Source organism: Cygnus atratus, chromosome 6, assembly GCF_013377495.2.
Source record: "Cygnus atratus isolate AKBS03 ecotype Queensland, Australia chromosome 6, CAtr_DNAZoo_HiC_assembly, whole genome shotgun sequence".
NCBI classification, from domain to species: domain Eukaryota; kingdom Metazoa; phylum Chordata; class Aves; order Anseriformes; family Anatidae; genus Cygnus; species Cygnus atratus.
In genome coordinates, this window is record NC_066367.1 from 16,049,818 (window position 1) to 16,074,425 (window position 24,608).

At 35.5% G+C, this 24,608-nt stretch overlaps 1 protein-coding gene across 17 annotated transcripts in view; it reads left to right on the forward strand.

Moving 5' to 3' along the window:
• The window catches only part of SESTD1 (SEC14 and spectrin domain containing 1), a 53,041-nt gene that overhangs the window by 11,318 nt on the left and 17,115 nt on the right, over positions 1-24,608 (forward strand). For 8 of the 17 annotated variants that reach the window (XM_035569390.2, XM_035569405.2, XM_035569482.2 and 5 more), the window contains 8 exons: positions 2,530-2,609; positions 8,574-8,682; positions 12,092-12,182; positions 13,164-13,277; positions 17,558-17,671; positions 19,604-19,698; positions 20,567-20,622; positions 23,159-23,370. In XM_035569390.2, the coding sequence (XP_035425283.1) occupies positions 2,555-2,609; positions 8,574-8,682; positions 12,092-12,182; positions 13,164-13,277; positions 17,558-17,671; positions 19,604-19,698; positions 20,567-20,622; positions 23,159-23,370 (846 nt within the window). In that variant the 5' untranslated portion in view covers positions 2,530-2,554. Of the gene's footprint in view, positions 1-77; positions 246-708; positions 845-2,529; positions 2,610-7,362; positions 7,518-8,573; positions 8,683-12,091; positions 12,183-13,163; positions 13,278-17,557; positions 17,672-19,603; positions 19,699-20,566; positions 20,623-23,158; positions 23,371-24,608 lie in introns of those variants that run through there. The other 9 variants (XM_035569422.2, XM_035569398.2, XM_035569477.2 and 6 more) reach the window with 5 other exon arrangements.

Sequence of the window (24,608 nt, forward strand, 5' to 3'; positions counted from 1 at the left end):
GAGCATCATGACAAATGTATGGAAATAAAGCATTTGTGAAGTTTTCTCCTTGATCAGCCTTCTGTTTCTTTTCTTAGGTCTCTCTTCCATGGCTTTCATGTTTTCTTAAAAAGCTAGGGAAGAAAGCCAGCATGCTATTTGTCAACTGCTGCCTGGATGAATGTCTGTAGTTCTTATTCTCAGTGGGGCTGGGGTGGACTTCAGGTGCAAGATAACTGCATTGTGCTGCTGTGCACAATGAGATGGTAAATATTTTTTCTTTATTTGTATTAAAAAGAGTGGGTGGTCATTCTTTCAGGGTGAAAATCATTGTGTGATAAAGATGTGCAGTGATAGTCATTTGTTGTGCTTGCATGTTACTTACTGTAGGAGTGCTGTTTTGCTTGGGGTTGAGTGAAACCAAGTGCATGGCACAAGTACAGAAAGAAAAGACTCCGACAGCATTATATGACAGCAATAATATTATGACAGCGATTTTAATCTTCAAATACAGATGTATACATAGAAGTGTATAAAGTAGTAAATTGACAGGGTTGTCAAATACTGGGAAAGTATAAATTGACAAAAATAATGGACAGTTTTTCTTGGCACAGTGAATGCCACCTGAAATATTTTGGCATCATTTATCCAAGAAACAGTACGGCCCCCAGTTTGAATGTTAGCAACAAAAAGCTAATCTGATGCTAAATCTTGGTGATCGTATCCTAGCCTTTTGTCTGTTTTGACTGGTGGACTGGAGCGTACCTTCCCAGATGTAGATCTGGACTTAGTGGAGGTTGGTGGAGCTGCCATGGAGTCGCCAAGGAGTCTGTGATACGTGGACCCCATATATCATTCATCCAAGGTGATTAAAAGCCACTCAGTTGAGTCCTCCCTAAATCATACATGCGTCTTTTTGGGTACTTGTCACCATCTCTGGCATGCTTGAGAAAACACAAATTTATTTTTTTAATTGTTTCACGTTTACCATTTATATTCTTAGAGATGCTTTTACTCTTCATCCCTAGGAACTTTTTTCCTAAAAGTTTCTGCTCTTTTGCAGCTTGTCATTTACAAGTGTTCAGGCTGCAGTTTTTGGTGTGGCTAGGACCCTAGTCAGTCTGTCAAAATTCATCCTTTTATTTCTGTGAAATAACTCTACCTGGTTTGTCTAAGTTAGTATTGTATCCTAATGTTCGGAATTGACTCCTGCTCTTTACTTCCTTCAGCTGCTTAGCTTACTCAGTAAGAGTCACTTCTAATATAGTTATTCTATATAATTCTGGTTTTATGTTGCAACAACAAAATGTATCTGTTTACTTCAGCACTGAGATTTTTCTGAAAACCAGTAAACTCAATACACCAGTAACCAGTTTATGCCTAGTAAATGAAATGTTTCTCTGTGCTTTTAACTACAAATAAATTTCATGAACCGAATAACTTGCATGTCATTTTTGTGACACTTAGAGGGGGAGTGGAAAGTAGTGTTCGAGTATCAAACCAGTTTCTAAAGAAACAGTGTGCTTTGGTGGTTTTCTTGGGGATGTGAGCCAAGTTGTCTTAATTATTTCACAATTGGATTTTCAGTTTTGTCAGGAAGATTTGTCTCTGTGCTTTTCTGAAGAAAATTTGTCTAATTGGGAAGAGTAAATGAATCTGAAAATTGTGATGCTGATCTTGGTGCAGGGGTAGTGGGAGGGTATGAATGACGAAAGTTGGGTGAAGTAAGTTTGTTACGGGGAAAGCACTGTATGTGGTGCTGTGTAGTACAATAGAACATAGTAAAAACAAGCATGAACTCAGATACTTAGGGGAGGATGGCAGTTGATGCTTTGTGTGGGCTGGAAGACGAGGTTGTAGTTCTAGCATCCTGTTGATAGCCAATGGAACACTGAAGCATTATCACAATGAACAGCGATTTATAACACAATGGAAGTGAGATGAAGGTAAGAAGGGATTTGGAGACAGCAGAAAAAAGAGCAGAAGCATTTCCATCTGTAGGCTAGACTTGCTTATTTTGGCTGTTAGATGTTTTTTCTTTAATTGAAGACTTTCTAATGGCACGGTAGGGACAGTGTCCTAGCATAAGTGTGGCATAAGATGTTTAATGACAATATCCCCGGTAATTTAAGGTAGACTACCCAAAAGTGGGTGAGAGCACCAATCTTATTCACACTTTCTATATCTGAGTGACAGAGCAAAAAGAAAATTTACATGTAAATTAATTGTACTTTAATGGAGTTGGGGAAATAAGGCTTTTGTATGAATTATTTCTGTATCCTTGGTTGAGATTCCGCTTTGATTTTTCCTTTTTTATGAGGAGGAGGAAGATATGCTTGTTTATAATCTTATGCATTTTTCATGTAAGTATTTATTTTTTCCTCAGTTTTTACAATACTTAGAATTTATTAACTGTAATGAGCTGACTTTTGATTTTGGTGTTCTATATTTTCTTCAGAAGAGTATAGAAGTTCTTTGGCCAGTGTGCTTTCTAGTGAAACATTGCAGTTGATTTTCCCTGCTTGGTGACTTCAATTTCTTGTGTTTCAGAGCCGTGGAAATTAACTGCAGTAGAATGGAAGCGTCAGTAATATTACCCATTCTGAAGAAAAAATTGGCTTTTCTTTCAGGTACAGTTTTTCCTCAACTTGTTCCTTTCTGCATAATTTGGATGGGATTTTTAGTTTGCTTTCTTGTATTCTTTCTTGTATTTATTGGATGTATGTAATGGAAATAAATTACGGGCTAGCACTTCATCATATTTCAGAAGCATCTGTGAACATTTTTATCTAGTAGCCAAGCTATTGTAGCTGACATCTCGCACTTGTTTTCACTGTAGCCCGTAACTCAACTACACAAAGCTGATGTCATGAAGTTGCAGCATACAAGTAAAAGAATGATAATTTAGCAGACATCCAAGTATAACCCTTTTTGTTTTGTAAGTGGTTTTAGAAATGCAGGTGGTTAGTTTCAGGATTTCCTTTAGAAAATTTTTCCTTCCTTGTTACCCTTGCCTTTTTTCCAATGTAGAAGTAAATGGAAGCAGAATTAGCCAGGCATTGCCATACTTTTTTACCACCTAGTTAATTCCGGCAAGGTTTAAATGACTGTTCTTTTATTTATTCAAACTTCTTGAGTCTTGGATTAAATGCAACTTTCTCATCTCCCTAAGCCAAAGGAAAACAAAAGGGAATGCTTGAAATGATGAATGATATTCTTTTCCTGATTTCACTGCTGTTATAGATAGTTGTCTTAGTTCTTGGTGTTTAAATGTCCCCTTTAGGGAAGGTAGTTAATTTGCAGAAAACATCTCAACTTTACAAATTGACAAGTGTTGCAATAACTAAATATTCTTCTGTTTTATTTTATTTTAGCTGGTCTATTTTAACCTGCCAATTCACTTGAAGGGAGGGGTGTTCCTTTTTAAATACAGTTTGTTTTTATTTGAATTTGCTCACTGTCCCAAGGAACTTCAAATCAAACAACCAATTAAAAAAAGAAATCAGCATATATTTACAGTCTGGAACAGTGGAAAGCTTCTTCAATAATATCAGTAGATGCATAGTATGGTTAGTTGTTCAGCATTATACTATAAGGAAATTCTCATTAACTAGAGTGCCTTTGCAGTTTGGCCATTAAAGCTGCCTGATCCACTTTGAAATATAGATGTTCTTAGGTGAAAAGTAATTTATTGAGTACCAGGTGAATGCTAGCAACCTTTCTGAACTTATGTAATAGGTTTGACCTCTTTGGAATTGCATAGTATTAATGGATGTTTTAATTTAATAAATGGTAAAGATTCATGCATTAGTTCTTTTAAGCATTCTTCAGTATAAGTAAAGGAACCCAGCAGATGAACCGGTTTATCGTGTCTCTTTAAAGCAATATTATTCCCTGTAGTTCTATAAATAAAGCCATAATGATTTAAAAAAATCAGAAAAATGATATTTTAGGGAAAAGTTCTCTGGTGTTTGTATGTTGAAGCCTCTTGTTATTTTAAATTATGTGGGTACAAATGTTGGCACTGCCACCTCTTTCTGGAAGCAGAACACAGTGGTTTCTAGTGGAACAGTGTCTCCTCAGATTTGGAATTCATGGTGGTGTGCAGACAAAAGAAGAAACAAACAACAAAACAAAAAACACCAACAACAAAAAGAATCACTTCAGTGCAAAATAAATTATGGAATTTCTTTTATGTTCTTAGTTGCTTTCTTCAGCTTACATGTGTATTTTTCCGTTCTCAGTTTGTAAACTGTACCACTTCTAAGTTATGGCAAATCACCATGATGTCTCTTGATTTTTTTCGGTTTTAGTTCTAAGCCTAGGGACTTAGCCTGAGAGTAGTGCTCTTTTGTAAGACAAAGAAATTCCAAGTTTATTATGCCTAAAATCATAATCTGATTTTGTGTTTCTCTCTCACCATTGTATTCTGAAGGTGGTAGTGAATGTTTATGGAATCTTTAATATTTAGAAAGGTGTTAAATGTAATACAGCTAAGATAAAAGAGCAATTTACTTTTATTCGATTTAATAGTTTTTGTTTAATGTGTTAATACTGGCAAATGTAGACTGTATGATAGCTATCAATTCTTAACTGGTACCCTTAGGGTAATGTTCCTTTAAAGGCTTAGTTTTTCAGTATTTCCTTTAAAAATACAATTTTGAGTTAAAATGATTTTTAGATGGGTAAAAATGAGTTAGCTTTTATGTAAGTCACTGGCTATCCTACACTGAACAAAAGAATGAGTTATAATTCCTGCTTTGTCCTCATTTTATGCTATGACAGGTTGGCAGAATATTTGCCTGATATGTGTATTTCAGACAAGAAGGCAAAAATCACTGTGCAATCAGAATATAGATGTTTGAATCTTTTCTGCTAATGTTTACAAGATGGAGGAAAAACTTCAGTTACTCAAGATGACTTGTACTGAAAATTAATAATTTTAGGAAATTATTCCAGTCTGTGTGAAATGTAAAGAGAAGTGTTTTTTTGTGGGTTCAGCAAGTGCTGTTTAGATATAAAAGTGAAAATTTCTGGGTGGCTAGTATTTTACACAAGTGGACTTCAAGTGCTAATTCTAAATTTTGACTTGTAAGACCCTTTTCAACACTGGAGTCTTTCAAGTCTGTAAACTACATATGAACTACTATTAATTGTTAACTTCCTTTGTGTGGATTGGTGCTAGTCTCATGAATCCAGAAATAGCATGTAGAAGAGCAAGTCTCAGCTGTGAATTAGCCATGATAAGAGTAACTTTGTATAAATGCAAGAACACATGTTTCTGCAAACTGTCCCACCCCCCACTGCATATAAATTAAATGAAATGAACATCTTTAAGCCTCCACCTCAAGATTGCTCTTGAGTTCATGGGAGGGAGGTGAAGAGGGAGCATTAGATACAACACCTACAAATCCAGAGCTGCTGCCATGGCTCCTGATGAAGTTTCTGACTGGAGGTCAGACCAAGGCCAACTTTCAGTTGTTCCTTATAGAAACGCCTTTATAATTTCTGATGTTATTACTTTTCCTATCATGAGCTCACTCAGTTTGATCACCAGCTTCTGTCCATTCTGTGTTTTTAATCTTTATGGTTATTTGTGACATTTTTCTTTACTGTGTTAGTTTTTCATACTTCTCCATTTTGATACATCTAAACTATTTTTGAACTTAGCTGTTGCAGTTTTCAGCTTTTAGTTTCAACCAATTTATTTTCCAAATTGTTAAAAATTGTTGTCCTCCTGCCTTTCAGAACTTTAAAAAAAAAAAAAAATCATAGCTTTTTGGACAGGGAAAGACCAAATGATGCCCAACCGCATAGGGAAAGGCTTCATTCTTCATTTTAATGTTCTGTTTTTTTCTTGTTGTTGAGATAGCTAACAAGCTACTGTTAAATCAGTATGGCTTCTGAGGTATTATTTTACATCCACACAGCATTTTCCTCTAATTTGTTGGATTTAATGTGGGTTCACTAGCCAGTGTAGACAGTGGGGAGAAATCATTTTTTTCCCACTCCAAGTGTACAGATGAGAACAAATCTCAATTTTCTTGTGAGGATTGAGTTACTTTTCCTTCCTTTTTTCTTCCCCTTCCCCTATCCATTTTTCAGGCTTTCTGACTGAAAAGGCTTTTGGCCTGAAACAGACAAGGATGAACAGTCTGTAAACAACTGTTCCTTCAAACTTTGAACTCCTTCGTGGATTCTGGAGAAAGGATCTACGTGTTTATCCTGTCTCATATAGTACCACTCTTATGTTTAGAAATAGTTATTAAAATGTGTTATCAGTTTTCCAACAATTCCTCCCCTCCCTTGATTCCCCCCCCCCACACACACAAAAAAGAAGGGGAGGGGGAAGGGACACAGCTGTTGGAACAGACCACCTATAAAGCAGTAGTTTTGAAGATGTGGAATAAACTCACCTGGATATCAGTAGATCTTCAATACTATTTGTGGAGCTTGGGCAGCTTTGGAAGCAAGGAAAAAATTGCAATTAAGATGCCAACATATATTGTGCAAACAAACTTTTCATTATCACACCTGCATCTCTAACATTTTGGGGGGAATTCTCAAATTATGCCAATTTAGATATATACATATGCAGGTGTTACTGTGCTGTACTTGTGTGCTTTGTCTTATTTCTCCACAGCTCTTGCTATTCTTTAAAAAGTTCTGCTTCCTGATTTTTTGGGGAGGGGGAAGGCAAAAACATGATTTCATGGCTTTAATCACATAAACAGCACATTTACAATTTGAGAATTTTTTTCCCCTTCAGGACACAGAAAAATTACTTTTTCTTTCTAATCCCCAATGAAGCTGAGATTGTCATCACCTTGGTACAGTTACATATTTTTTTTAAATGTTAATACTTTTTTTAGAGTAAGTTTTGAGGAAAATGGAAAAGCCTTTCAAATGCTCCAGACTGTGGGAAACTTACTACTTTGAAGCTGGTTTAATCTAGAGATGGGTATTAGTATTTTTTTAAATACAAACACCTGATAATTAAAGCAAAACTGTAATAAGCTATAAAGTCAAGCAGTAGGTCCTTCTGGAGTCTGTTCACATTCAATCATGTTTTTCACTTCATATGCAAGTTCTGTTCTCCACTTCTTTACTTTTTCTTCTGTTCCCCTGGAACAACAACAACAAATTAATAAAAATAGTTGGAGTCTGAAATAACCTTGTTTTAGCTGATTATAGACATTAAAAGATTTAAGGCTAGAGAGGAAAAAAATAGATAAGCTGATTTGCTCAAAAGAGTGAATACATGAACTAGATAGGAACTGCTCCAAATTATGTGGAAAGATGCAGCACAGCTACCTCTGGCCCATTACTGAATTTAGTTCTCCACGTTAACAGCTATTTAGGAACAAATTTTTTGATCCCAAGGTCTTGCGCATTCAGAAGATCAGCAATGATATCCATGTACTTGGAGATGCAGTGAATACGGAAGAGTCTGCTGCACACCTGACTGGTTTTCTTCACACTACAAGATTTTCTGGTTGACCTTTCTGATAGAATAGACGCACGTGGTAGGAAGCTGTGTCAGTATTTATTTTTCATGTGATCTTGTTCTATTAAGTATTTTTAGCTTCAGTTGCAGTTTAAACTATGAGAAAACTCAGTCCAAATCAATTTTGGTTGCTGGTTTATAGCCATGTGACTCAAAAGTCAGTCTTTTAGAGGAATCACAGAATATCTGGGTTGGAAGGGACCCATGAGGATCATAAAGTCCAACTTCTGTGTCCCCAAAGGACCATCGAAAAAAAAAAAAAGGAAAGGACCAAAGAGAAAACTTCAGCTGTTTAAAGAAAACTTTTTTCTATTTAAACTATACTTTTCCAGAGACTATCTGGATCCTGTGTAATCAAAAATGACCGAAACCACAGCTGTAGAACATTCTACTTAAATGCAGCACCTTAGCATCACTTAACAGTTGATCTTACTGGATCTTTGTAGCTGTTACTGCCTGTATTACTTTTATTAGAAGGGTTTAAAACACATACAAAGATTAAAGCAACTGGCTTGAAGTATTTATCTTAATTGTGAGGTGACTGTTACATGTTTGTAAGTAGGTGTGGAAATCTTACGAGTTTGATGCTTGAATTACCAACTTAGAATATATTTCACGGGCAGCCTGTGTGGTAAAAAGATCCTCCTTTGTATAATGGGTGTTTCCAGGAGGTCCTATGTTATGTTGAGAGCTGCTGTGTGCTCGCTCACCTTGGAAGCTTACCATGTTTCTTTCAGGCTGGTATTGTAGATGGTTTAGGAAATGCTTTTTGGAAAGCATTATCTAGATATGCAAAAATAATGCTTCTGTAAAACTTGATTTAGGGTGACGTTTGTGTTGAAAGCACAAAATGAAAGACTGACCAATATGAATGGGATCTATGCTCTGAAGCTTTGGTGATGCATTAAATATTAGTGTGGTGAATGAATTCTCAAGTCTGAGAGGAGAAACTTCACTTGTGATTTTCACAGCAACTAGAAATACTAGTTTCATGGTGTGTTTTGAGACCATGTAGCTACAAAGTTTTTTGGTGGTGGTGTTTTTTTTAATGTTAACTTTCTAATGACTTTTTCACCCCCCCAAATAGGAGGGAAGGACAGAAGAAGTGGCCTCATTCTGACAATTCCATTATGCCTTGAGCAGACGAGTATGGATGAGCTGAGTGTCACGCTAGACTACCTGCTAAGCATTCCAAGGTGATTTCAAAGGTGTTTGGCTCAGGGCTGCTTGCTTTTCCAGTGATAGAAGGGGTCTCTTGTTGTTTCTTTTTTTTTAATTTGACTTTCAGTACAAAATAAATCTTATGTAATTGGTTGTTTAAAATGTAATATAATGTGATTTAATCAGAAACATAAGTTTGAATAAACCTAGAGATATCTATTAAGGCTTGCCTAAGTCCTTTCATTCTCTGTATCTGGCTTTGGTTGTGGTGTGTTTTTTTTGTTTCGTTTTCCTTATGTATTTCTTTTGTTTTCCTTATGTATTTCCTCACTCCTTTCTTGGGATATTTTTGGTTATTTATTTCTAATGACAGTGCATTTAAATTGCCTTGTAAATTAATGAGCTACCATTGAAATTCTTAAGCTTGCAAAGGTATCATTGCAGTTGCTGAATTTACCCACACTAATAAAGCTTCCTCATCTTTTTTTACTTTGCTGTATGCATACTCTTGGTAATCTCTAGAGTTTAAGCATGCACTAAGTTTAAAAATAGATGAAATCTCACTGAAGTTAATGAGTTTATTCAAGTGTTTAAAGTTGATACCGCTTAAATGTGCTGAATTACGACTTGAGTGTTCTGTTGTTCAGTCCTCACTGTAAAATAATTATGTTCTGCTCATGTAACTCTGTAAATTTATAATGACAGTTTTTGGCCCTAGCTTAGCTGCATTTTATTTCTTAAAATGTAGAGACTGGTCTTTATAGTTGCTTTGTATTTATCTAAAAAGGAAAGAAACCCATCAACTAAATGTTTGCTTGTATCCCTTTAAGTATGTTTTTTGGAAATAAGAATAACTGAAGAATGTTTAGTGCACTTTGTTTATCGCAATCTACAAATGTGTTAAAAACATGGTTAAATAATCCAACTTCTTTTTGCAGTGCAGGCTGTTGGAAAAAAAAAAAAGTTCTGGTTAGGGAGAGAGTGTCAAAGAATAAGTTCAGTATGTTTATAGATAAAACATCAAAATGTGTATGTTGAACCGCATTTTAGCTGTGGAAGCTTTAGGGTTTTTCAAAGAGCTTGTCTTTTTTAAAGTCATGCAAATCCCAAATTGTCATTCATGCAAGTCATCTCATTGACTTAAGGACTTGGCCACGTTTATGGAACAGATGCAGGCATTGTTGTTCTCGAAAGCATTAATTATTCTGCAGTCTCATCCTGGTGTATGTTTTTACATATATTAGCGTAAAAATAACTGTCTGGAAGTTCAACCAAAGCACTCTTTGTACTCTGTACAAACTGGGAAATCTGTTTGAAAGAAAAGTTGTGTTACCACTTTGAATGTTCTGTTTTTCAGTCATGTGGAAAAAATGACTTCTTTTATGGTGGCAGTATGGACAGATCGTTGTCATTTTTGTTTGCATTTTGTTTGGTTAGTGGGAAGTGTGTACTTTTTGGCCTAAGCTCATGCCTTTTGTGCTCTGGAAAGAGTTGCTGAACAGTGTTTGAAAAGGAGGGATGTAGGAATGAATGTTGTCCCAACCCTGGATAGCTGTCCAAGAAACATTAATGTTACTTTTTTCCCCCCAAGTTCTATCTATAAGGTAACCTAGTATGTTTAAATTTAGTTGTGCATGCTATATATTATAATTGTAACTGTTTTGTAAGGCAGGTTTTTTAGCATTAGTGGATAGTTGTTTCCAAATTTAAGAGGCATAACTGTTTAGTGTCTTGGGTAACGTTCTGTGTGTGAGTAGCACTCCTAGATCTTCAGAAAGCACTTTTCTAAAGTTTCAAGTCACCTGTTACACTTTGTTTTGATGCTATTGAAAATTAGAGTCCTATTAAGAATATAAGAAAAGCAAAAGCAGTGGTGTTATCCTATTGCTTGTGCTGGTAAAAGGTTGCTTGCTTTGTTGTGTTCTCTGTACTGTAGTTCAAATCACTGAGTTTTATTTTTTCTTAAATTTTCATATAAACATTTGCTTGATCGGTTGCTGAACGTTTCACAAGTAGTAGCTCACTTTTGGATTTGATTCTTTTTTTGGAATGGATTTAGTAGTTGTAGAGAACAGGTATGGATACCTGCAATACTTCAAGATGTTATAGTGCCACTATTCATCTTGTTCTTGAAAGTACTGGTAGTCAGTCTTTGAGTTCATTCTGAATAAATATTGCATGCACAAGGTGTGATTACTGGTTTTTTTTCAGAGTGCTTCCAGGAAAATCACATTTGATTTTACAGGTTCCTTAAGCAAAATCAAAAGGACTTAGGGATTGGCAGCCAACTTTGTAATTAACATTTTCCTAAATAGACATGTGAAACATAATGCTTACTGTTACAAGCAAGTTATGTTGCTTTTTGTAAGCTAAGGAAAAATGGCTTTGTTTTATAATTACAGGTTTGAGAGCCTGGTCACTAAAGAGACTGTACAATGCTTTTCTACCTCATGTAAATGTCATGTTTTTTTAGTTAGTTATAACTTTGCCAGATATGATTTCTCAGGTTGAAGTTTTTCTATCTAATGTGGTAACATGCTAAAAAAAAAAAACAAACACCTTTCCCTGGCTTCTTCTGGCTGCTGCTGTGCTGATGGTCATATCCAGGGGTTGCTGCCACCTTTGAACTCTGAGCTGTTCTTGTTGGGCACCTTGCTGCCTGCTTCAGTTAGGAATGAGCTTGCCATCTGCTTGTGTTAATGTACTGAGAGCAAGGAAAGTTTTTACTGTTTTTTTCTCATTCAGTACTTAGAAATTCAAAAGCTATTTCTGCTTGTCTTTGCAACTGATTTTTAAGCAGAGCTTTTGTACGTAGTATGCCCAGACTCACACCTTCTTATTAGAAAAGATGTCCGTTTAAAATACTGTTTTCTAGATCTGTAGGCAAAGCCTCTGTCCTTGTAGAGGCTTTCTTTGCACTGTAACATTTAGACAACTTGTTCAGGGAAGAAATTCAAGGACGCTTAGATAAATTCCTGCTTGGAAATGCATCAAATGATATATAGCTGTATCCTCAAGTCTGTGCCAATTCACAGTGACCTCGTGAAAACTGGCATCCCTTTGCCTTTCATAGGAAAGGTTGATTTCCAGTTTCATGTCTTTCTGAGGATTTCGTGAAGTTTGTAGTGAAGCGGTGAAGTTTATGGTGTAGGTATGAAACCTTTCCAGAGATGCTAAAGTTTAAACATATACTTTCATTAGTGTGAAATACACTTCAGTGCTACTGAGAAATTATGATTTGTAGTATCTATTATAATTTGTAATAATTGTGCATTAAAATTGAAAATTACTCATAAGTGAGCAAACCTAAGTTTTGTAAATACTATTTTCATAATTAAAAAGCCTATAGCTGTATTTTCCAGTATATTTAAATCCAAAGTCATTGTGGTCTGACACTTGTTGATGAATTTTTTACTTTTTTCTAAGCATTTTTCTTCTTTTTAGTGAAAAATGCAAAGCTAGAGGATTTACTGTGATTGTGGATGGCAGAAAATCTCAGTGGAATGTGGTGAAGACAGTTGTGTTAATGCTGCAGGTAAATCAATTTTTATACATTCATGGTTTACAGATTAGTTCTATAGATGTAAACATAATTGTTTTACTGTAGAGGTAGTAATTAATAGTGAGAGACAATTTATGGCCTTTTACGATCACAGAATATGTGTTCTGTACAGGAAGAAACAATCTGAAAAGGGAATGATTTCTTCCCTCAAGTGAGTGTCAAGTTCATTACGAGCTCAAAACATGAGATTAGAAAAAAATCTACAAAACAGAGTTTTAGTTTAAAGAATACAGAAGTATGCTCCTGACATCAACGACTATGAGTAGTAGGAATGTCTGCAGGGGACAGTTGGCACTGGTAGTGCATCTAAGTAGGCTTTGATGCAATATGCTGTACTAATTGGCTTCCATTGAAATTGAGTGTAGTAGTTGATTTTGTTGCATGTAGTAGTTTCAGTCAAATTATATCCTGGATGCTATTCAAAATAGAGAGGGGAAAAAAGTGCTAATTCTCAGCTAGAGAAGTTCATAATAATATATTATTTTATCTCTTCAGAACGGTGGGGTAATGAAAAAGTCTTATTTCGGCTAAACAGTGTAGGTTATTTTCTGGTCTCAGTGGTCAAAGAAAATGCAAGATACAGCACACTGAAACAGAGGAGAGAACTTGGACTACTGACTTTCATACTGCAATTTTAGTGAAGCCAATCACTCATGTTTTTCTGTATTAGTACAGCATGGACTAGTGGTTGGACTTCAGGACTGGGAGTAAAGAGGTTAGATTTTTTTTAGTTCTGACACTTTTTTGCTATGCAGTTTAATGCAATCTAATATTAAGTATGATGGAGCCAACATGGGAGACAGATGCAGAAAAACTTGTTTAATTTCTATCTGCAAATGTAAGTTTTTGAATAGATAGTGACACTCAAATGGAATTCAGTTCTGTGGAACAAGAAAGCTAAATCTTGAATGTTTTACTAGTTTCTTCCCCCTCTCACCCCAATTTGTTTTACAGAATGTTGTTCCAGCTGAAGTATCACTTGTTTGTGTAGTAAAGCCAGACGAGTTTTGGGATAAGAAGGTTACACACTTCTGTTTTTGGAAAGAAAAAGATAGACTTGGCTTTGAGGTATGTAGAGTTTTGTGTTCTTCAGTCAGAAATACTATTTTTGGAATACTAGAATAATTGGATGCAAATGAATATAATCTTAAAATAGTTTTATTTTAGATGCTCAGTGTGTATCCTTAATAAACCACTGTTTTCGGGTTTTCTACTTGAAAATAATATTAAATGTAGTAATTTCAAATTAGAAATATTTTCCTCAGCAAGAGGATAAAACTGTATGGTACATTTGGCTAATGTTTTGACCGAAAAATTGCTGCAGTGTTTAGTGTGAATTTTGTTCATGACTTTTGTAATAGATTGTAGAGATGCAGTGTTGTATAGTGTCACCAAATGAGTAGTTACCATTTTGCAGAACATCTTATTGCCGCTGAATGCCTCTCTCAACTTTGATGTTTTTTCTGACATTAGCAACAAAGGCTACAGGGTCTTTCAGCTTTCCAAAAATAAGCTGATAGTATTACCTCATGAGACAGAGTGTGTACAAGAGATTACACACTAATGTTATCAGTTCCATTTTTATCTTTTTGGGAAGTTAATGAAACTTCAGTTTTCCCTATTTTTAGAAAATTACCCATATCATCAATCTTTCCAACTGTTTTTGAAGCTAAGCTTGTTTGAACTAGGACAAGTTTGCTGTGTTTGCCAAATACTAAAATGCCTGCTTGTTTTGTACAAGGCACTATGAAAGCATCTTTTTTGTGAAAGAGGTTGAAAAGAAAAGATTTTTTGCAGCCTTATCTTACACTGGTAAATTCTCTCAGATGGTAAGATTATAACGTTCTTGAATACTCCTGTAGAAAAGTTAGTTCAGGGAAAATGAGACTTGGAAATTGGCAGCTAAAGGTTATGTAACTAATAAGTAATATAGTCCTGGATGATAGTCTCTTTCCTAATATAGATAAAACACTGTTAATTCATATGATTTTTGTTCTCTTAAGTCTTTTATCAGACTTTACGTAAAATAAATGGCTTCGTTTCTTCTTTTTAGAAACAATTCCTGCATGTCAAAGTGGTGTGAAGGAGTGGAACAGATGGCATGGGTTCTGATTTTCAGTCAAGTGGCCAACCCCTTTATTTTTTCATTTTTTTCATTGCATTACTTCATTTTCATTCTTGTAATGTGCTTTAGAGCCTTATAAGTAAGGAAATCCTACATCTTTGTCTTCAGGATGCTTATCTTACAGAATAAGATCATATTTTCAAGTAGTTCCCTAAAGACACTTTCCTTTGAAAAGTAGCCCAAATACAATAGAGCAATGCAAAGAACCCCTGAAAGCCCTGTCTGTGTTTCGGACAGCTAGGTGTTTGTTAATAAAGGTAATAAGGTAATAGAGGTAATTAAGTGCCTGAAGTTAAGGGCTGGAAGTGGTTCCAATTGTGGTAATATTGTGACTTAAGGTACAGTTGTGTTCTCCTGGGTTTCACAGATGTCTGTTTATGTTCACCTAAATCCCTTGAGGGGACTGGCAAGGGGGTGTAGTCAAGGTTTCTGTCTTAAAGTTCAGTGTGTAGCAGCTCAGTCATAGCCTGTTTCATAACAAAGAAGATTACCAGAGCAAAAAAAAATGAGTAGGTGATGTCCACCTATTATATGCTAGTCAATTGTTTGTAGCACATCCGAGATGAGCATTAAGAAAGCAACCAAAGCAACCATCTGTACTAAGAAGTTTATTGTTTTAATGCTGAGGCACCAGAATTTATAGTTTTCATGGACTTTACCACAAATGGATATGTGACATTTGCATTAAGGAGCTTTTTTGTTCCCTAAAGGAAGCTTACATGGATGTTTTTATCATTTGGGAGGATCCTTTTGCATGTCCTATTGAATATTCAGAAGTTTTCTTTGCTGATTTTGACATCTGTCTCCATCTGTTTGCAGACAATTGATGAAAACGGTTGGGGAAAAAAATGGAAATGACGTAGAGGGAGAGGTCAGCTTTGTACAAACAGTATTCAGAGCTCTTGCATTATTAGAGATTAGTGTTAATGGCACTGTTGCATCAATCAAAATCATGCTACTAGAAAACAATAACTTTAGTGTCCAGAGGAATAAAATACAGCACTTCTACTTTTCCCCAAACAATTGTCTGTATTATTTCTGAAAAGGCTTTAACAATGTTTTGGCAGGCCAATATTGTTGATTAGAGTAGAACAATGATGAGAGGTGTTACCGCTCTTCTAACTTATAAAAAGAAGTGAGTACAGATGGTGGCAAGCTCTGATCAGTACCAAATGGGACACATTTGAAACCTGTTACCAGTCACCTTACTAGCTGTCACTTTGTCAGAAGGGGTGGGCCGAGTGGGAAGGGAAGCAAAGACTTAAGGATTCAACAGTTAGTACTTCTCCCAGTCTTTGAAAGACCCTGTCTTGCCTTCTGTCCAGACCTATTCATTTTTCCCTTAGGAGATTTAAGATGTTCACATTATAGTCTGCTGCCCAAAGGCTTTTGCTTGAGATTGAAAAAAATAATAATAATTCTAAAGCCAACATAATAAGATCACTTTGGAAAAGAAAAATCAGTCCAGTTGCAAGCAAACAGTAGGATACTTCTATTTTTATAACTGTAAATTGTCTTCGTTTATACCTGTGTCTTAACCAATATTCAGAGCTGGCAATAGAGATGATAGCAATGGGAAGCCATCACAGAGAATGGCAGTCTTCACAGAGGAAAGAAATTAATGAAGATGTTCTTTGTGTTCTTTATGTTAAATTGTGAAATTCGGATGCAAAGAGGATAGAACGCTAATTCATAAAGAAAAAATTGGCAGAATGTGGTGATCTGCCATTAATTTTCACAGAAGGTCAAAGACAATTACTGTGATCAGATTTTGAAAAAGTTTTAGGGATCTGATGGCAACAGTTTGTATGCTCTAAGTGCTGACCTTATAATAGAATTGTCTAGAATAATAAGTAAAGACAGTCTAAGACAATATTCTATTAGTGTGTCTTTGAGAAGGTCTTATCTGTTCTACAACATCACACCTTCCAGTTTTCAACCTTTTTTTTTTCTTGCCTCTCAGCCCATGTTTAAGTAGAGATCTGTGGTAGCTAATTAAAACAGTAATGCAGAGAAAGTTATTAATGTAAAGCAAATGGAGGGAGTTAACATTAACACTGTCACTAGTCTAATTCAGTACAAGAGCTAAATTCTGTTGAGGAACCTCCCTTCCGCTTCCACTTCATCAAAATTTCAAATGATTGCTTTCCTTTTTTTTTTTTTTGAAGTTTTCAAGCAGGCTTACTGCAGTTGTCTGAGATAAGTCAATAACGCCGTTAGCTCAAAGTTTTTGAACTGTAGAGAATAAATATTTTTTTTGGAGCAACATCATAAGTTACAACAAGGCTTACTATTTGAAATTTCGTCATCTTCGAGATCTTGCTAATAAGATGCAAATGAAATTTGTGTTCTTTGATCAAATCTTACTTGTGGGGGGTGGGTGGGGAGGAAGATTTTTATCTCATTGCTAATATTTGTTACATGAAGGTTTTGCTTTGCTAGAAAAGATTTTTTTTTTAATGTCTCCATGGAACAAGTTTGTAAAGTGTATCCCCTGGTCTTACCCCTCCCTTAAAGTATTTCAATAAAATACTCAGACATAAGTAGTCTCAGTGCAGTCCATCCATTTATTGAGGTAGTTTTTTTAGAAGTGATGTTTCAGTGGTATGAACCAGCTACCTTATTTACATTTATTTCACTTCTGAAGTGTCCCGAATGAGTAAATTAATTTTCTTTTTTTATTAACTGAGAGGCATGGGAACAATGTAAAAATTACTTAAACTATAAATATGTTGAGCACATTTGCACAGTAAATAGAGGCGCTTAACTTGTGCAGTATAAAGGACTGCAAGAGTGTACTGCAAATACTTTTACTGCAAGAGAATAGTGCAAACACTTCTAAGTACTTTGCAGCGTGATATCCTGCTACTAAGTTCCCTAAAAATAGATCATGTGAAGTATGGCTTAAGAAGCATCAGTTACCACAAAGAAAACAGCCAGGAACCATGTTTATTTCTCCTGCTGTACATAGACAAGGTGGTACAGGTGGTTCTGTTAAAGGATTATGTATGAGATGTAGGCTGCGTATCAAAACTACATGCCTGGTTTAGGTCCCAGTTAACTGCAACCAGTCATAATTGATATGTTTAGCAGTAGGAGGGTCCCTTCTTGTGAATCACAGAGAAGTTCTGGTCAGTACCTCTGGACACTTAGCACAACTTGTCAAGTACTTAAGTATAAACATTGCCTACACCTGTACCTAAAATTTCTTCTATTGTTGCAGGTTATTCTAGTATCTGCTAACAAACTGACTCGGTATATTGAACCATGCCAACTAACAGAAGATTTTGGAGGAACTCTCACCTATGATCACATGGATTGGTTGAATAAGAGGCTGGTTAGTTTCCTCTTTCTTTCAAATGTCTCATTCTTGATCTATATTTTTATTTGTGTAGGAACTGCTAAGTGTATAGATTTTTCCTATGCATAGTATTGCAATTCAAATGGATGAATATACATAATTACTAACACTGGATTTTACTCAAGGGGGTGACTAAGCTAATGTAATCAATTTATTGAACTAGCGTGTTCCTTACTGAAGCTCTCTTAGACCATCACTCTAGAAGAGCCTGAATGTATGGTATAGTGGCTGCAAAGGGAAACTTTTTGCCTACTCATAGGAGAAATCCCAAGCAAGGAGGAAATACTTGGACTCTGCAGGTGTTTTAAAGTTTTCTTATGCCTCAGTTCCTGTGGACTGAGAGCCTGTCTTTAAGCTGCCCTACACTGAAATCTCTGTCAGTGCTGTGGATACAGGGATGCAGTAAACGTCTAGGAGCAAATACGCCCCTAAATCATTAATATGCATAAATTGTTACAGCGACTGTAGGTGCACATAGCACTGCAGAATGTTTCTAATCAGTTCTCCACTGGTATTTGTTTTCCAGTTACTTGAATCTTCAATACAACATTTAATCTTGAAAGAAACTGTTCTCCTGTGCAATGTGTTCTTCAAATGTGTATCCTATAGACCCCTCTAGGGTCTATAGGTGGGATTCTGGACACAGATTCTCCACAGTGCTTTCCAACTCCAACTGCCCAAAGCCTTCAAAAGTACCATGCAGCCAATCTCATAATAGAACTTCCCCTGAAAAAAATCTGAGGGCTATACTTTTTTCCCCATCTGGATCTTAGCAAATTGAGATATAAGTGTTCAGACCCGAGGGCAGAAGGACAATCTACTGTGCAGCTTTTTTCTATTGGACTTTCATGAGGAGCAGTATGTGTGTGTAGGCTAGGTTGTTTCTGCTTTTCCTGAAACCAAGAGAGTCTGGGCACATGTTAGGGCATAGGATGGGGCAGGGATATTTAATATCTTCGTCTTTCATTTTTTTGTCTGGTATATACAAATCTGGCTTCTGCTTACTACTACTTCCGTTCACAGAGTTGATAAGCACAGTATTTCCACTGTAGCTGGGACTTCTGCTTTATACATTTTAGTTCTGTGGATTTTTGTTTTATAAACCACTCTTATAAATTAGGTTTTAAGAGCTGTCCACCTCTTGTCCTTCTTGTTTTTTCCTGAAATTTAACTGGTCCTACATCGGTTAAGGAAACTTCAGCTCTAGACCATGAATTAATAAATTATGAACATGAGAAAGACCTGAAAGTTACTGCCTATATCAGTTCTGGTACCAGATCATGTCTGGTTCTGTTAAAACTTTGTTCTAGAGGAGTCATGTGAGCAGTACCCAATGTCTGACTAAACAGGCCCTGCTATCTATACATACTCCTACATTTAAAGAAACTGATTAGGAGTATTTTTTAATTTATAACTACTCCTTCTTTTATATCAGTTATTTATTACACTATAGCTCTTATTTGTAGCAATGAAAAACTGTCATCTTCACAAAGTTGGTTATTTTAATCCGTTCAAGCGAGCTGTTGGATGTTTTTGTAACATATTCGTTCAGCATTATTGTTAAGATTTACTTAAAGATTGAGGCTTAAATGAAACGGTGGAATATATATGTCCATAAGGGCTTACAGGTTTTGCAAAAATCCAAAGATTTGTGAGTGTTTCAGAATTCAGCCCTTTTTTGTTATATTCAGTGTTCTATTTCTTATTTCCCTAAGGAATCTTAGTGCTCCTAAGTGTTCCATGAACAACCCTTTTTATTTTCTGCTATTTTTACTGTGCCATCTGAATGCTGGGCAACAATGTGAAGGTTGAAGTATATTATCAGAACTAGCGGATAAATTTGTAGTGATGCCTTCAAATACTGTCACTTAAAATTGTTTTTCTAAATGTAAAACATGTTTTATTTAGGTATTTGAAAAATTCACAAAAGAATCAACATCCTTACTAGATGAGCTTGCTCTAATTAACAATGGAAGTGATAAAGGAACTCAAGAAAAAGAGAGGTGTGTGGTTAGCTTCTTGAAGTTAATGTTTTTGATATAAAATTTCATTGGAATTCAAAGTGATATTGAAAATGCAATAATTTCTTAAATGTCATACAAAATATGTAAGGAAATTTTCAAAGTTTAAAATACAGACTACAAAATTTGTGATATATGGATGCTTGCTTGGCTATTGATTGCATATAGCTGCACTTCTGGTTTGATAAAAATGAGTACAGAAAGTGAGAGTTTTATGACTGGCTGCTTTTCTTGATACTTAGAATCAAGATGGGGGAGAGGGATTTACTCCCAGTACTTTTCTTTCTAATAAGTAGTTGTGTACCAGATGTAAACAGGCTCTAAAAGAAACTAAAGGACTCTAAGATTTTTTTAATGAGTGTGTTACAATACATTTCTAAACAATGTCAAAGGCAAGCTGATGTTTTCGGTTATTTCCTGTGACTTTGATAAATGATAGCTCTTTCTATAGATTTACAAAGAGCCTGTTTAGTTAAGGTATTAGGCTGGGATGCAGGATATTTGTATTTCGGTTTTATACTTTGTTGGAAGGCTCTTAAGACAGACAGCGCACAAGCTGGTGGGGCTATGATCTTGCTTGGTTATCCCTGCTGGCAGGCCACATTTAAGAACAAAGCTGCCACTGTTATGCAGTTCTGTAAACTATGAATGCAGCTGTCACTTGATCCGTTCTTTACCTATTTTGTAGTATATAATGTATTAGTTCTTTGGGGTGTGAAGGAAGGAGAGGTGTGGAGGAAAGTAACATAGTCTCTTAATGCTTTGTGGTAGCTCCGGTGTTGGTTGAAGCCTTGTAGTGCTACTGTATTAGAAATGAATGATTAATAACGTGTTTATTACTTTATTCAAGATCAGTAGATTTGAACTTCCTTCCATCAGTTGATCCTGAGATGGTACTGCAGACAGGTAAGTTGAAAAATAATCACGTTGGTTAATAAAGTTCATTATTCATTTTCATGCCCCACATGAAAGCACGGAGGGCATGATAACTATCTTAACGAACATCTCAATGTAATAAACTTACCAGTTAACGTAATCTTTAGGTTAAAAAGAAATCTTAGCAAATATGTGGAAGAACTCCAAATGATACTTGTCTGTGTAAAATAGGTTTTAGTAGCGCTGATACCATTTTCACGGTGTTACCATAAATTAATAGGTTTAATTTGAGAATACATTGCTTCTAGATGAATCTAATATGTTGGCCTTATGTAATGAATTAATCTCAGTAGCTACCAAATGGCTACGACACAAATAGCATTTTCCTGCACAATTCAGATAATTTGCATCAGCCTTGTTCTGAGTTGACTATCTGTAAACGTGAAACACAGTCTTCTGACTCTTCACTGCTTGGAATCTCCCTTGAACCTTAAACAATTAATTTTCTTTGAACAAAATGTTTTTTTCAGGTGGATTTCTTATTCACCATAAAGCGCAGTGGCACTGTTGATTTGGAGTAGAAATTTGCTTAAAGATTTGTGCCTTTGTAGAGTATTAAGTAATGAACCATGTTAAGATGGTGATCAGAGTCTGAGGAGTGCTCAGAATCCTTATAGCCTCCTACAATGTAATGTGTGAGTCATGTAACATATGCTACAGAGAACTGCTGGCTCTGCATGCACTCTTTGCAAAGTTTTAGCTTATTTAGATGCGGAAGAATATTGTTCGAGTTAAAAAGTGACATCATAGTTACTTTCTGGAGTCTTTAAAGCTTTTAAAATACAAAGTGTCTGTAGACACTGTCAGTAGATTTTAGTCTAATTATATATCCTCCTCTAATGGTAAGATGTTTGGACAAAACGTTTCAATTTGTCGAATAGGTGGCTCCCAAGTAAGTTTGGAAGCATTGTCTATTTTCTTAATTATTGCATAAAAAATTGTTGGAGCTTTTAAAGTTTATTAACTTTTATCAAGTCATGGGAGTTCCTCACAGATAACTTTACTTTCTTTTTTTTGTCAGCTCCACTATATTGAAAGTTAGAGAATAAAAAAAAAAAAAATTCCCTGATTAGTTTTGTCTCATAAATGCAAATATGAACAAACCAAATGAAAAGAAGGAAAAATGGTAAAAATTTGTTGGGGTGATGTTCTAAGGTTTTAAATAAAAGCCTTGTCTTCCGTAATAAGTACTGTTGCTTTCACAGGCTCCAAATCAAAGTAAAAACTGTAGTTCTTAATTTAATAAGAATCTAGTTTTAAAAAAAAAAAGTTTTTACCTTGAAAATAGTAATTATTTACTTCTGAAAAAATACAGTAAAAATCAAAATTATCCTAGTATAACTGACTTGTAAAAACCTTACACTGCTTGCCCTGCAACTATCTGTGCCTTGTAGTGTTTTATAAGGTGGAATAAAGGATGTTTATTTCCATAGCATGGCAAAATGTATTTGAATTCTTAAGATACGTTCATCTCACAATAAGAAATGCGGAGTAATTGCTTGCTGCAATCTCCAAAGCCTTTGGCATTTTGATTGTCTAGATGATACTGGTTGAATTTAGAGTCTATTTTTCTGCATTTTTCTCGAGGTACTGTAATTACTATTCTGGTGTCTTTTTTTGTTTGCTTGTTTTGGTGAACTGGCACGTTACCATTTTAAGACCTGAATGGCTGATGTGGGATTGGCAGATTTTTACTTGTACGTCAACACTTCTTTACTGACCAAACACTGTTTTATTTGTTAACTTGTTCATCAAGCTTTTGGGAGTACAAATAGGTTATCTGAGTTGACTAGTAGTATAGTATTTATATGCAGAAAATTTTACCACAACTTAACAATAACTTACATTCTTTGAACAGTTTAATTGGAAGACTAAATAGCCAACCATGCTGTTTTCATATATATGACGGTCTTTACACTGCTGGGATTCTGTACCATAACATGGTGTTTAAAAGCACAAATTAAAACATGAGGCCAGTGAGAAAATATTTTTAATCAAAATACTTTGGATTCAGCTACACGCTTTCATAGGAACTTATGTGCATGTTATAAAATCTTGTCAGCTAACAGAAGTGATATGTTTAATTTGTTAGTGCTTTTAAGTTGTTCATTTATTCTAAGAATACAAACTGTATGAAAGAAATACTTTGGATGCTATACGATATTTTGAAGTAAACCAGAATACTTATGGTTGTTTCTGACTCAGCATTGTGCTTTGCAAGTGTTCTCTTATATTAATATTACTGTCAGTGAATGTTAAATTCATGTTATCTCTGTTATATGTCTTAAATATACCACATTTTTGCCCTATTTTATGACTGGTACAGCCCTGCAGACTGCCTTGTGCTCTGCATGTTAATAAAATGACATCATTAAATGTGTACAATGTATGAAAGATTAGCTATGGAAATGTACTGCTGGGTGGTCTAAAAGTACATTTGCTGACTCATCACTTGTGTGCTTGTTTTGTATCCAAATTAACCATACCATTATACATTCCTTTAAAGGCCATGAGTTGCTATCTGAGCTACAACAGCGTCGATTTAATGGTTCAGATGGAGGAGTATCATGGTCTCCAATGGATGATGAACTACTTGCTCAGCCACAGGTCATGAAGCTACTAGACTCCCTCCGAGAGCAATATACCCGCTACCAGGAAGTCTGTAGACAACGTAGCAAGAGAACTCAACTAGAGGAGATTCAGCAGAAGGTAATGCAGGTAAGGATGAAGTTGTTCTTGAATAAGGTGGGGAAGAAGGCTTGAGCTCAAATCCCAGACTGTGTTCTCTGCAAAACTAAGAATCAGATGAGGAGCTTCTTGCTATTCTTCATGATTCCTTTCACTCCTGAAACTGCAGCATGCTAGTTTGACTGGATGCTTTATGTTTTGGCTACTAGGAGGGACTTTCTAAAGATTCCTCTGATACATGGGGGTGGTAAGAATACAGAGCTCAGCTCAACCTGCTTTCACCCCCACATTGAAGAACCTTCACATTGTCCCTTTGTCTGTGACAACGTACTCTTACGTTGTTAGAGGGTAGAAACATGACATATTAGCAAAAGAAAGAACATTGACAAATGAGACACAGTTGACTGTAGTTTTGCTTTAGAGTTGGAAAACTTCCCTGACACGTTGTTGTCTGTTACTGTTACTGAAAGTTCCTGTTACTGAAGGTAAGCCATCATTTTATTCCTTTATTTGTCTAATGCTTGATGGTTTAAATAAGTTAAAGTGATTTTAACACTGTATTTTGAGGTTACTCTGACCAGAATGAACAGAAATCTTCCTAATCAATTGTGTGTTAAAGGTCATGATGAGTTGATCTGGTCCTTCGGAAACAGGCTTGTAATTGGCACTTTCAATATTTTATCAGCATAGTCTCAGTAGAGATAAAATTAATTCAATTTCTTTGATTATTTCTCAAGTGTTCATTACTTGAAATTAGATTTATGTTTTTAAGCTTCTGTGAAGCTTGACCATGCAGAAAATGGAATGGATATTGCTTTTAACCCTTACACACTGACATTTCTAAAGCACAGCAAGTGCAAATCAAGTACTCACACTTCAGTGTTCCAGGTATGGGAAGATAAAAACTAATCAATCTTGTTTTTATTTCTAGGAGTAAAAATATTAATCTACTGAGAGGAATCTTTTTCACTTGTGTAGTCATTCAGATCATAATAAAAAATAAAAAAAAGTAATCTTCTGATATTTTGAGTTGGAAATAAAAAAAAAAAAATACGCAAAGGGTTCACCCTTTGTACTGTATAGAACGCATTAGCATGGCAGTGTATATAATGGGGTGATGAGAATTTTATTCCCTGTGGTAAAGTTATAGTGGCTGAACAAGATGTGCTGATTGAAAAAAGAAATTTATAACTAGCTTGGCCAACTGCCATTGTTAATGCATTTAAATAACTTGTTTACTGCGGCATCAGCCTCATTTTGCAATATTT